This window comes from Malaclemys terrapin, chromosome 3 (genome assembly GCF_027887155.1).
Source record: "Malaclemys terrapin pileata isolate rMalTer1 chromosome 3, rMalTer1.hap1, whole genome shotgun sequence".
Classification (NCBI taxonomy): domain Eukaryota; kingdom Metazoa; phylum Chordata; order Testudines; family Emydidae; genus Malaclemys; species Malaclemys terrapin.
This window is the reverse complement of record NC_071507.1, coordinates 177,891,921-177,904,906: the sequence shown is the minus strand read 5'-3', so window position 1 is coordinate 177,904,906 and position 12,986 is coordinate 177,891,921. Positions and strand designations below refer to the sequence as shown.

Here is a 12,986-nt window from a genome sequence, read left to right as displayed (position 1 = left end):
ACCACCACAGAGCAGCTGCATGGGAGAATTTACAGTGGTGCAGCTGCAGCGGTTCAGCTCTGCCACTGTAAGGTCTGTAGTGTAGACATAGCCTAAGAGTAAAGTGTCTGTGGTTAAGAAATTCCTTTGCTAAGCCTGTGTTCCCTTGCTTTCCTGCCATGTTGGCCCTGAAGGGTTTAACTAGAAATCAGTTCCCAGAGCCAGGTGATCACTGGAAGGGAACATATCTAAATAATTGGGGATTCAGGAGAGCTGGGTCATTGGCCCGGAGGATAGAGGTAGCTGAACTGTGGGATCCCACTGCTCTTAAAGGGGGCCAAACTTGGGGTGTGCTCCTGGGAGTATGCCTGACAGACCCATAATGGGAACCATACCAGTCACTACCCAGACTCAGAGGGGCTTAGAGGCATGTGGGGCAGGCTTTGGGTCTGTTTATTATGTCCATCCGAAAGTGAGGATGGGGCCAGGTTGTAACAGGATTAAACATTGTTTTGTGTAGTGTAAGCCCATTTTTTATACCAGTTCAGAGGAGCTGCTACTGAAAGCCATTTTTTTAATGGTCAATTTGCTAGGGCAGATCAGTCTTAAGAAGAATTTGTATGACTAGCCTGTACACTATCCATCTGGAGATCTATAACAGCCATATGAAGCCAAAGTATGAGTTTTGGGCTAGATCGCATGCATCTGGGGTGTGAAACACAGCACATATTAAAAAACAAGATAATATGAAACAATTTATTGTCCCCTTGAGAAATGTGAACCAAGGATCAATGCATATTTTGATTTGTAATTTATACTACATTCTTTTTATGAGTTACTGTGTGATCTTATTTTCTCAGCCTGTTTGGCTTTTTGGTAACTATCTGATTCACATTTTAGAAAGGGCAATTTCGAAAGAGCACAGTCCTTTCCTACAGTCCAAAATCCATAATTATTCTGCAATTAATCCGACCAGTGCCCTGGTTATGTTCAAGAGTCCAAATATGTTGTATAAATAGCTTGATTTTTGTCCTTCCCTTAAAGGAACTCAATTGGAAAGCATGAGAGAATATGAAAACATTGTGCTGGGGGAAGAGTGAAGAGGAAAAGGCTGTATTTCTTTGGACTAAACTGAAGTTTGAATCTAAAGTTTTTGCTTTGAGTTCTTCTCTCCTTTCACTTTACAGTCCAGGCTCTCTCTCTCTCTCTCTTTCTCTCTCTCTCTCTCTCTCACACACACACACACACACACACAAAATAAAAATATCCATGTTTATTTGTCATAGTTTCCACCGACTAGCCCCAACAGCAGATTGAAGTTGTGAGCACTGCTTTGTGGTATTTCCTTTTTTGAAGATTTTTTTCCAGGCTGTTTTTGAACTGGCTCCATGTTCACACACACACACACACACAAAATCCATGGTCAAACACACACACACATTCACATTCACAGCGAGGTTACACCCAGTTGGTTCCTTCTCGAGGGCAAATTCTTGGGATTCGCAGCTTCCAAACAGCCGATTTCCTTTCCGTGCAGCTGGGAGGGCAGGTTCCCTGGCTGCTGCTCCTGTGCTCGCTGGCTGCCACTACTGGACGTTCCCCAGGAGGAGTCAGTCGCTTCACTTCTAAGGAAGGGGGGGGGGCAGGGAGGGGAGAAAGGGGATCCGGGATCAGCCTCTCCTGCCCCAGCAGCAGCCAGGATGCTCCGAGGCAGCGGCAGCAGCTGGCCTGTGGAATCCCAGCCAGGCGAGTCACCCCGTTAGGAGGCCCCGCCAGCACCCCGCGCCCGGGGGCAGCAGCGGCAGCATGGGCAGCGGGAGCAGCAGGAGTAGGAGGAAGCGGAGCTGCAGCCCCGGCGCGGATCGTCCCGGCAGGTGGGGCAGAAGCAGCAGCGCCCCCAGCGGGCAGGGCGAGGAGGCCAAGGGGAGCCAGGCGCCCGCCCCCACGGAGCTGCCCAGCAGCAGCCGGCGGCGGCCGCAGCCGGGCGGGCCGGCGGAGGACTCGGACTGGGAGCTACTGGAGGAGGTGCTGGCTGAGTGCGAGGAGCCGGGCGCGCTGTTCCCCACGGCCCGGGGTCCGGCTGCCCCCATCTCGGGCCCGCCCCGCCGAGGGCCCGCCGGGGACTCCTGGGCCGGCCACGACCGGCACCCAGGGGCGATGGCAGCAGGGAGCGGCCGGGGCAGCGGTGCCGCCGGAGGGGACCAGCCGGTAAGTGACACCCCCACCCCGAAAGGGGGGCGGGAGCGGAGCAGAGCGGAGCCCAGGCACCAAGAGGGAGGAGAGGCAGGGCCCAGCCAGCCCGGCCCCGGGCCCAAGTAACCCGTCCCCCCGGGGCCATCGCCCTGGGATCCAGCCAGCCCGTCCCCCCGGGGCCATCGCCCTGGGATCCAGCCAGCCCGTCCCCCCGGGGCCCATCACCCTGGGATCCAGCCAGCCCGTCCCCCCGGGGCCCATCGCCCTGGGATCCAGCCAGCCCGTCCGCCCGGGGCCCATCGCCCAGGGATCCAGCCAGCCCGTCCCCCCGGGGCCCATCGCCCTGGGATCCAGCCAGCCCGTCCGCCTGGGGCCCATCGCCCTGGGATCCAGCCAGCCCGTCCGCCTGGGGCCCATCGCCCTGGGATCCAGCCAGCCCGTCCGCCTGGGGCCCATCGCCCAGGGATCCAGCCAGCCCGTCCGCCTGGGGCCCATCGCCCTGGGATCCAGCCTTATTGGAAACAACTGGGAGGTGGGCGGGCTTGCTTCTAAAGGCCCCTCCCCCAGCCTAGCGGGAGGGACCACTGGACCCAGGAACCAACTAATCTCTTGGGACAACTAATGAAAAAACAGGGAGTGGAGTGACGGTCAAAGGTTCAAAATCAGGGTTCCGGATGGGGACACCGAGCAGAGATTTCATGTGACATCGCCCTGGGATCCAGCCAGCCCGTCCCCCAGGGACCCATCGCCCTGGGATCTGGCCAGCCCGTCCCCAGGCCAAAGTAACCCATCCCACCGGGGCCCATCGCCCTGGGATCCAGCCAGCCCGTCCCCCAGGGGCCCATCGCCCTGGGATCCAGCCAGCCCGTCCATCCCCCCGGGGGCCCATCGCCCTGGGATCCAGCCAGCCTGTCCCCCCGGGGCCCATCGCCCTGGGATCCAGTGAGAGGTGCTAGAACAGTTTTTATAGCGGGGGGTGCTGATGACGGAAACCATAAGAACATAAGAACGGCTGTACTGGGTCAGACAAAAGGTCCATCTAGCCCAGTATCCTGTCTACCGACAATGGCCAATGCCAGGTGCCCCAGAGGGAGCGGACCTAACAGGCAATGATCAAGTGATCTCTCTCCTGCCATCCATCTCCATCCTCTGACAAACAGAGGCTAGTGACACCATTCCTTACCCATCCTGGCTAATAGCCATTAATGGACTTAACCTCCATGAATTTATCCAGTTCTCTTTTAAATGCTCTTATAGTCCTAGCCTTCACAACCTCCTCAGGCAAGGAGTTCCACAGGTTGATTGTGCACTGTGTGAAGAAGAACTTCCTTGTATGTGTTTTAAACCTGCTGCCTATTCATTTCATTTGGTGACCCCTAGTCTTGTATTATGGGAACACGTAAATAACTTTTCCTTATCCACTTTCTCCACATCACTCATGATTTTATATACCTCTATCATATCCCCCCTTAGTCTCCTCTTTTCCAAGCTGAAGAGTCTTAGCCTCTTTAATCTCTCCTCAGATGGGACCTGTTCCAAACCCCTAATCATTTTAGTTGCCCTTTTCTGAACCTTTTCTAGTGCCAGTATATCTTGTTTAAGATGAGGAGACCACATCTGTACGCAGTATTCAAGATATGGGCGTACTATCGATTTATATAAGGGCAATAATATATTCTCAGTCTTAGTCTCTATCCCCTTTTTAATGATTCCTAACATCCTCTTTGCTTTTTTGACCGCCTCTGCACACTGCGTGGACATCTTCAGAGAACTATCCACGATGACTCCAAGATCTTTTTCCTGACGTGTTGTAGCTAAATTAGCTCCCATCATATTGTATGTATAGTTGGGGTTATTTTTTCCAATGTGCATTACTTTACATTTATCCACATTAAATTTCATTTGCCATTTTGTTGCCCAATCACTTAGTTTTGTGAGATCTTTTTGAAGTTCGTCACAGTCTGCTTTGGTCTTAACTATCTTGAGCAGTTTAGTATTGTCTGCAAACTTTGCCACCTCACTGTTTACCCCTTTCTCCAGATCATTTATTTATAATAAACCATGTATTTGGTGTTTGTTATACTATTTCAAAGCCAGGGGGTGCGGCAGCAGCCCTAGTTCCAGCACCATTGGATCCAGCCAGCCCGTCCATCCAGGCCCCAGCCAGCTAGAGCCAGTTCCTCCTGGGGCCCATCACCCTGGGGTCCAGCCAGCCTGTACCCATGGACCCCATGTAACCCATCCCCCTGCGATCCAGTCCCCAGTGCCCCAGCCAGCCTGTCCTCCCAGTTCCCCCTCTAACACATGGTCCCAGGGTTCATGACCCTGGGATCCAGCCAGCCCAACTCCCCCAGGAGCTCACTCTACCCCACTGCCCTGGGGCCCATTGCCTGGGGGGAAAGCCAGCCCACCCCCAGGCCCCAAGGCCAAAGGTTCCAGACAACCCATCCCGCCCCTGGTGTCCCCTCTGGCCCACCCCCCAGGGCCCCATCAACCCATGCCCTTTGCATCCAGTGAGCCCCATCCCTCCAGGATCCCATGTAACCCACTGCCCTGAGGATCCATCTAGCCCCATCCCTCACTTGGACTCCCATTCTAACCCAATACCCTGGGATCCAGCCAGCCTGCCCCCCTTGGAAGTCCCCCTATAACCTATCACCCAGCTAACCCATTTCCTTTGCAGGTCCCCTATCTATTTAATCTCTTCTGGGATTCCCAGCTAGCCTGCCTCCTTGGGAGGGGTGTCCCAGCCAGCCCAGTTCCCTGAGTTCAATGCAGAACCAGTTCCTATAACATCTGCAGCATCCCAAGCTATAGGGCTCTCCCCTTTCTATGGGGACATTTGCATAGCTTAATTCGCCCTTTCTTTTCATTTTATTCTTTTACTCCTAGTTGTAGTTCCTTCTCCATCTCTCTTAGGTGTTGTGGGGTGAGCTAAAGTTGTGGGGTGAGCCCTTAGATAGTTCTCTTTCCGTTGCCGGTTCTTTATTTAAGCCCGGTGTACGTTAGAAAAGTCTATCATTGTAATATCAGTCGATGTAGCCAGTGGTTTACCAAGCTATAGCATAGTCAGTTCTTTTTATCTTTCCTGACAAATCATTCCCTGCAGCCCTTTTATCATTTCTGCTGCTCTTCCCCAAATTCCTTCTCTCTTTTAGGGGAAATATAATCATGGAAGGGTCATGCCAGTCTCAGTTTTCTGTGCTCCATTAAAAGGTTTTTTCCTCCTTCGATTAATTCCTTGTAAAAGAATCCCAGTGTCATTAAAGAAAGCATACAGCACAGTTCACATTTTTTCCTTTGTTCAGTCATGTAAGCAATAGTTTTGAACCTGAACACATATATGGATACAGTACCTTTTAATGTTTGCCAGTTCACTGCAGTAACAATGGTACCATCAGAAAAAAACAGCAACCAACACCTCAGTCTTATTCTATACAGCAACTATTGAATTTTCTTGTGAATAGAGCTGAAATTAACTATCCTATCCAAGAAAGACAACATTAACTTCAATTTCTGTATCACCTTAGTATGATACCAAGGGCACCAAGAACTGTGATCTGTTTGTTAGATGCTGCTCCTGCAGGAGGGACTACAAAAATTGTGGGAATACACTGATAGATTAAAAAATAATAACAAATATTTAGAATTCAGAGGACTTTCCCCATCAGATGCTAACAACTTTTGGGTTAGGCTAAATGGAAGCTTAAAGCCCTGACAGTCTCACTTTAAGATTATATTCGTATTTCCATTGTAAAACTCTGTTTTTGCAAGGGATAATGATAACTTTGATATAATTTCCTAACAGAGTAATTATTTTGTCGACAATCACCATGGGCACATTTTAAAACAAACTAACCTCAGAGCGAAGTCTTATTTAGACATCACGGAAAAATAGAGGTTTAATATCCTTTTTTTGCTCTTATAACTCAAACACACTCAATTTTAAAATTAAGGCTTGATCCTAGAACCTTTACTCACATAAGTAATTCTCACTCATGAGCAATCCCATTGACTTCACTAATTAATCTTTACTCATGTAAGGGCTAGAGGAAACGGCTCTCTATTTTTGTTCCAACATGTGCACTCAATTATTGCTGGTGGTGGTGGTTTTAAAAATAAGACAGCTCAGTTGAAATTTGGCTGTTATGTGTAGGCTTCTTTTTAAGTAACTACATTTTTAATATTCTGTATATTCTTATGTATAACATAAATTGGCAAACTACAGTCAGTCATGACAGGTAATGAACAGGGTTACTTTTTTTATAAAAATAAACCAGAGAAAGTTAATCCATAAGAGTAGGTATTAGTAAAATGCTGAACTGACAAATCAATAAAGGTCCAAGAAATGAAGAATTAAGGCTGAAGCAGACATGTCTGAATTCATCTAATTAAGTCTAGGTGGATACAGCATATACTGATATGTGATACCATGCACTATTTTTAGCCTTTTACAAGATGCTGCTGAAACTCCTTGCAGGATTTATCTATCAAACCCAGTACCTTTCTGCCCTCTCCAACTCACTTTTGCCAGTACTCCTGTCCTTCACAAATATGCTCAAGTATTCTAAGGTATTAGCCATTCACCTAATATCTTTTTCATATCTTTTCTATAATTTCTGGTATCCAGCCCTAGTGGCTAGTCATATCAATTGGATATTTCACTTAAATATTAGTGAAGAATGTTGACATCTACACCATCACATTAGGCTTCAGAGTTAGCACCACCCTGAGATAAATCAGGGTCAGTTCCCATCTCTCAAAGCACTAGTTTCAGGCTAACTCTTTACAGACTCACAAGAGGCAAGATTCTGAGCCTCTGACTCATGAGGAAACCTGCATGATGACAACACCTTGGAGAGTAAGGTGGTACTCAGGGTAGGAGAGGAGGGCACAGTCTGGCCCTAAGACAGGTCTGCAATGGTTCAAATGGAATACTTTTAAATGACAGCATACAGTCTGCAGAAAGCGAGGAGCCACAAGAAACACCCCAGTGGGTTGGAGGCACCCATGGACAGAGGCTTGTGCACCATTGGCTTAGAATAGGGAGGAGGCTAGGATACAACATGATCATCTACCATGACTTCAAAGATGTCAGCTTGTATCTACACCAGTGGAAAGAAGGGTTTTCAGTTAGTTAACCTAACTCAATTGAGCTAACACAATTGACAAAAGCACTCTCAACTCTCCCCCATCCCAAGTCATTTGAAGAGAAACAAACAATTACAGGGGCTTTGCAAAGAGAATTAACTCTCAGGTTAGGTCAGGGGTTTTTTCCTTTGCAACCTGGAGCGCTGAGCATTTTCATCTGAAATTTCAAAGCAGTTCTCATACATGGACTGGTATTATTCTGATTATAGAGATAGGGAAACTGAGGCTAGCAGCAGAGTTAGGAATAGAACCCAAATCTCCTGATTCTTATTCTTTTGGGACCCTGGATCACTCTGACAGCAGTCACCATTCCTTTTTAAAAAAACGAGGAGTCCTTGTGGCACCTTAGAGACTAATAAATTTGTTAGTTTCTGAGGTGCCACAAGGACTCCTCATTGTTTTTGCTGATACAGACTAACACGGCTGCCCCTCTGAAACCATTCCTTTTTAAACTTCCATTTAATTTCAGCCACCCACTCACCCATCTAGAGCGTGAGTGATCACTCTTGTTTTTCTGTCTCACTTTTCTTTGCTCAGCTCAAAAAGAATATTTGTGGTTTTACAAAAGCTGCCATAGTACAGGACGTGGTGGCAGCTCTCTATGGAAACCAGAAAGGACTGTGATGCCATGGCCTCATTCATCACGCTCCTGGCTTCCTAACATGGAAAATGTGCAAGCAATCTTTTTTTTTTAATAGCCTTCTGCAGTGTTATAGTAGCACCTACTTAATAGAGACATAAAGTGATTACATTACAGCACTGCGTATGGGATGGTATAGTTAATGGTAGTATATAATACTTAGTAGTCATAGTCCAATGGATTGTAATGTACTTTTAGAAATCTGATTTGGTCCTTTTTACATTCAGATAAGTGCCCTTTCAGTAGATTTGTGTGAAACAGTGTCACCTTGTGGCTGGTTAGCTGAATCTTATCTATGCTCTGTATTTCATATGGATAGTCCAAAGAGACCTTTTTCATTGCACACAGGTGTGTGCGCACGTACACACACACACACTTTTTATAGCTACTTTTACATTGGCACTAAATAGTGTTCCTTTTCTTGTTGAAATACTTTTTAAAGTGAAAATAAACAATGTATTTTATTCAACACTGTTAAATATCATTTTCAACATTTAAAAATTACCGTTAGTAGTCAAAAGTGCCCTCAAGTCAAGTCCTTCATTCCATGACCAATAGATTAGAAAACATACTGTAGGGAACAATCCTGCATTGTCAGGGAAATGGATTAGATGACCTAATAAATAGATCTTTTCCAGCTCTAACATCTGTGATTCTATCAACTCCTAGCTACAGCCGGGGGAATGATTGGTTGGAAAATCCAAACAAACAGAGATTTTTTCAAACTGCCCAAACTATCCAAATTTCCACAGTTGGATCTTGATGATCCCAAGCTGAACGTTTCACTTTTTTTGTGTGTGGATCACAAGCCATTAGTTTTAACACAAGTTTGCAGTTTGGCCAGTGGACAAGCAAACCGGTAGTTGTGTTATAATCTTAACTAAAAAGAACGCTGCTTTCAAAGAGCTTATGTCATCACAGCACAGCTGTGCTGCACTCAAACTGACAGCTGAACAGAATGGCCACCAGGACGCAGAGGTGTTTTTTCTACCAACGTCACTTTTCACATAAAACATTCATGTAAGTTACCTGCTGCATGTGCACCATACAAATTACAACTAACATGAGCACACCTGGGTGGAGTTAAATTTCATTCTATGTCTATTCCACGCCATACTCTGGGACATCTCATGCCGTGTGACCTGAACTACTGCTGAGATCGTTTCCGTCTCCTGGTCACTCTGACCGTGTCATCTTGCCCAGCTGGGATGAACTGAGAGCAGACAGAAGCATGGGCAGAGACCTGAAGGTGTAGACTATATTTTACCTTCCTCTCTTTTCTGTTTCCCAGAGGTTTTCTTGAGGCAGTAGATTACATAGTAGTAGATACCTATACTAATACGCATTTGTCTTTGGAAACAAGTGTTGCTGCTGAAAGAGGTCCTTACAGAAGGTAGCATAGGTGCTGGAACTAGGGGTGCTGGGGGAACTGCAGCACCCTCTGGCTTGAAGTGCTTTCCATTATATGTACAGGGTTTACAGTTTGGTTCAATGGCTCTCAGCACCTCCACTATACAAATTGTTCCAGCACCCCTGGAAGGTAGGAGCTAATTTTGCATTGTGAAGCAAGTTTTACTAACCAGAGACAGTCCTGATGACTAATTAATTCTCTCTTCCGCCCACATAACACGTACAGCTCGCAGTGTGGAGGAGTTAGCCACAGGGGGAAAAATCTGTTGTATAATTTAAACACACCCTTAAAACATCCAGCATCCTCCTGCCTCGAAAAGTGTTGGAAGCTGGGAATGTTGGCTACATTCTCCCGGAGCTAAGAGCAGAGTCAAATACCCCTAGCAGTGTATAGTCCCACTCAGTGCTCATGATTGAGGCTATGCCTACACTGCACACCTTACAGCGGCACAGCTCTTCCACTATGGCAGGGAGCTCTCTTGCCGACAAAATAAAATCACCCCCCAACAAGGGGTGGTAGCTTTGTCTCCCACCGACAAAGCACTGTCCAGACTGGCACTTTTCATCGCTAAAGGGGGTTATTTTTTTCACACCCAAGTGACAAAAGTTTTACTGACGAAAGTGCAGTGTAGACATGGCGTGATACTGTCGTTGGAAATGAAGTGCTCTTTGCCGCTTTACCACTGGGGGCGAGATTCATACTTGCTTGTGCAAGGAGCTTCACGCTCTCTGTCCACTGAGGGAGAGCAGGCTGCGTTTTCAGTACTGCCTTCTCACAGGCATTACTGCATGGGATGCCAGCTTTGTGCTATTGTGGGGCAAGTCACAGGGCCCTTCTGCTCCTCATCCCTGAACAGTGCCGCCCATTCTTTGGGTGTTATTCTGGTCGTCTGTAGTGGAGGGGATGATGTGATGTTAAGCACCCCTCTGGCACAGTGTCTTCCTCCCGCCCTGCACCAGGAGTTCAGCGGGTGGCTCTGGCCCTTTGTCTCTAATGAGAATCTCCTGCACGCTAAGATCAGGGTATGTTCCACAGCAGCAGAGACAGGAAAGGTTTTCCACTCTGAGACACAGCTTCCTGTCAGACCATGGGTGCCGAATCCATGGGTGCTCCGGGGCTCAAGCATCCACCGAAAAAAATAGGAGGTGCTCAGCACCCGCAGGGCCAGATTAAACTTTTGTGGGCCCCTGTGCCTGGACTATTGCCCTGCCCCCAGCTCCACCCACGCTCTGCCCTGAGGCCCCACTTCTGCTCAGCCTCTTCCCCCCACCCCGCCCAGAGACCCTGCCTGTGCTCTGCCCTGAGGCCACACCCCCGCTCGACCTCTTCCACCCACGGCCCCGCCCACTGCTCAAACTGGGGAGGCAGAGAGGAGAACCCACCAGCAAAAACAAAAGTCAGCACCTGGGTGTCAGACTGCTCCTTACACCATTCCCACCAATACCTTGTCCCTTTGGAGAGTCAGGGGGGAGCAGGTTTCTCTTTTCTTCCCTAAAATGTGTAGATGGTGCCAAAGTACCAGAGCAAATTCTCAATTTCTCCACACAACCCCGCCAATGGGCCTCTCGCTGACTCATGCGACTGCTTCGTATTAGTCTAAGAAGTCTTCTCAGGCCAAACAGAGCGTTGCGAAAGAAAAATAAACAACCTTTCGGGCCTGTGTGAATGAAGCTGGGGCCAGATTTTTATAGATCTTTAGGCACTGAACTGCATCTTTAGGCACCTAAAAACCTTTACAAATCTAGTCCTTGGTTGCTAATGGACCAGTGCCACCATCACCCAATTGCCTACCTTGTAAACAGCCCTAACAGAGAGGCCAAGGATTTGCAAGGTCACAGGTACCAGACATCCATCCCAGCCTTGAGACAGTCATTACTCACAACTTGTCTGCATAACTAAATCAGTATAAAAAACAGCTATAGTGAAGTCAGTGTAACCCCCTCGCATGGACACAGCTATCAGTGGTGTAGCTAGGGGGGAGCAGGGCAGCGGCCGCTCCCCCACTGAGCACAAGTGGCACCTGAAGGGAGCAGGGAGAGTGATCAAAAAAAAAAAAAAAAAAAAAAGGTGCCACCTGCTGAGGCGCTTTTACTCACCCGGCGGCACTTCGGCAGCGGGACCTTCACTCGCTCTCTGGGTCTTCGGCAGCATTTCGGCGGCGGGTCCTTCAGTGCCATTCAAAGAAAATGAAAGCCAAGGCCAAAGTCTGCTCACCTTATGCAGGTTTGTCCATTTCATGTCAGCTGGACCCTTCCCCTGAATCAGGTTAACTCCTGGGAATCAGGATTGGCTGATTCAGGAAAAAAAAAAAAATTAAATTAAAAATTCAAATTGGCCTGGCTGGGTGTGAGTGTTATTGGAAGCAACCCTCCTGTGAGAGCAGAAAGACAGAAGGAATTGGGGGAAAGAAAGATGAAAAGGAAAACACTGGCCTTGACATTGTTCTCAATAGCATAGCACATCTGGCAAGGCTGCTGAATTTTCATTTTATTACAAATCAGTGTCATTGAGCCTAAATAAACACCCGGGTCTGATCATGCCTGAGTTTTAACTACATTCATATTTGACTGGCCTCTAACTCTGTGCTTTGTAAACCCCATGATTCAAACACCCCTGCCCCGCCCCCGCTCACTCTATCCTCCCTCCCTCTGTTGCTCACTCTCCCCCACTCTCACCGGGCTGGAGCAGGGGGTTGAGGTGTGGGAGGGGGGTGCAGGCTCCGGCTGGGGGTGTGGACTCTGGGGTGGGACCAGGGATTTGGGGTGCAGGAAGGGACTCTGGGCTGGGGCAGGGAGTTGCGGTGTGGGGACGGTGAGGGCTCCGGCTGGAGCTGTGGGCTCTGGGGTGGGGCCAGGGATGAGGGGTTTGGAGTGTAGTGTAGGAAGGGGCTGTGGGCTGAGGCTGAGGGGTTTGAAGTGCGGTAGGGGGTGCAGGCTCCGGCTGGGGGTGTGGGCTCTGGGGTGGGGCCAGGGATGAGGGGTTTGGGGTGCAGGAAGGGGCTGTGGGCTGAGAGGTTTGAAGTGCGGTAGGGGGTGCAGGCTCCGGCTGGGGGTGTGGACTCTGGGGTGGGGCCAGGGATGAGGGATTTGGGGTGCAGGAAGGGGCTCTGGGCTGGGGCAGGGGGTAGCAGTGTGGGGACGGTGAGGGCTCCGGCTGGAGCTGTGGGCTCTGGGCTGGGGCCAGGGATGAGGGGTTTGGAGTGTAGGAGGGGGCTCAGGGTTGGGGAAGGGGCCTAGAGGGGGTGCAACCTCTGGGAGGGAGTTTGGGTGCAGGAGGGGACTCTGGACTGGGGTAGGAGGTTGGAATGCGAGAGGAGGTTTGGGATGCAGGGTCCTGGCAGCGCTTACCACAGCTCCCACAGGTTCTTTCAGCCCCTAGGTGCATGGGTGGCCAGGGAGGTTCTGCGCACTGCCCTCGCATCCGCAGGTACTGCTCCTGCAGCTCCCATTGGTTGTGGTTCCCAGCCAATAAGAGCTGCAGAGCCAGTACGTGGGCAGGGGCAGTACGCGGAGCCTCCCTGGCCGCCCATGCATCTAGGGGCTGCAGGGACCTGGCGGCCAATTCCAGGAGCCGTGCAGAACTAGGGCAGGCAGGGAGCCTGCCTTAGCCCCG

General features: G+C 49.4%; 1 protein-coding gene across 1 annotated transcript in view; it reads left to right on the top strand.

Annotated features, from left to right (window-relative positions):
* Positions 1–1,295: 1,295 nt before the first annotated feature.
* Positions 1,296–12,986, top strand: part of CYS1 (cystin 1) — a 29,581-nt gene continuing 17,890 nt past the window's right edge. The window contains exon 1 of the mRNA XM_054023627.1: positions 1,296–2,187. Within this exon, the coding sequence (XP_053879602.1) occupies positions 1,786–2,187 (402 nt within the window). The 5' untranslated portion in view covers positions 1,296–1,785. The remainder of the gene's footprint in view (positions 2,188–12,986) is intronic.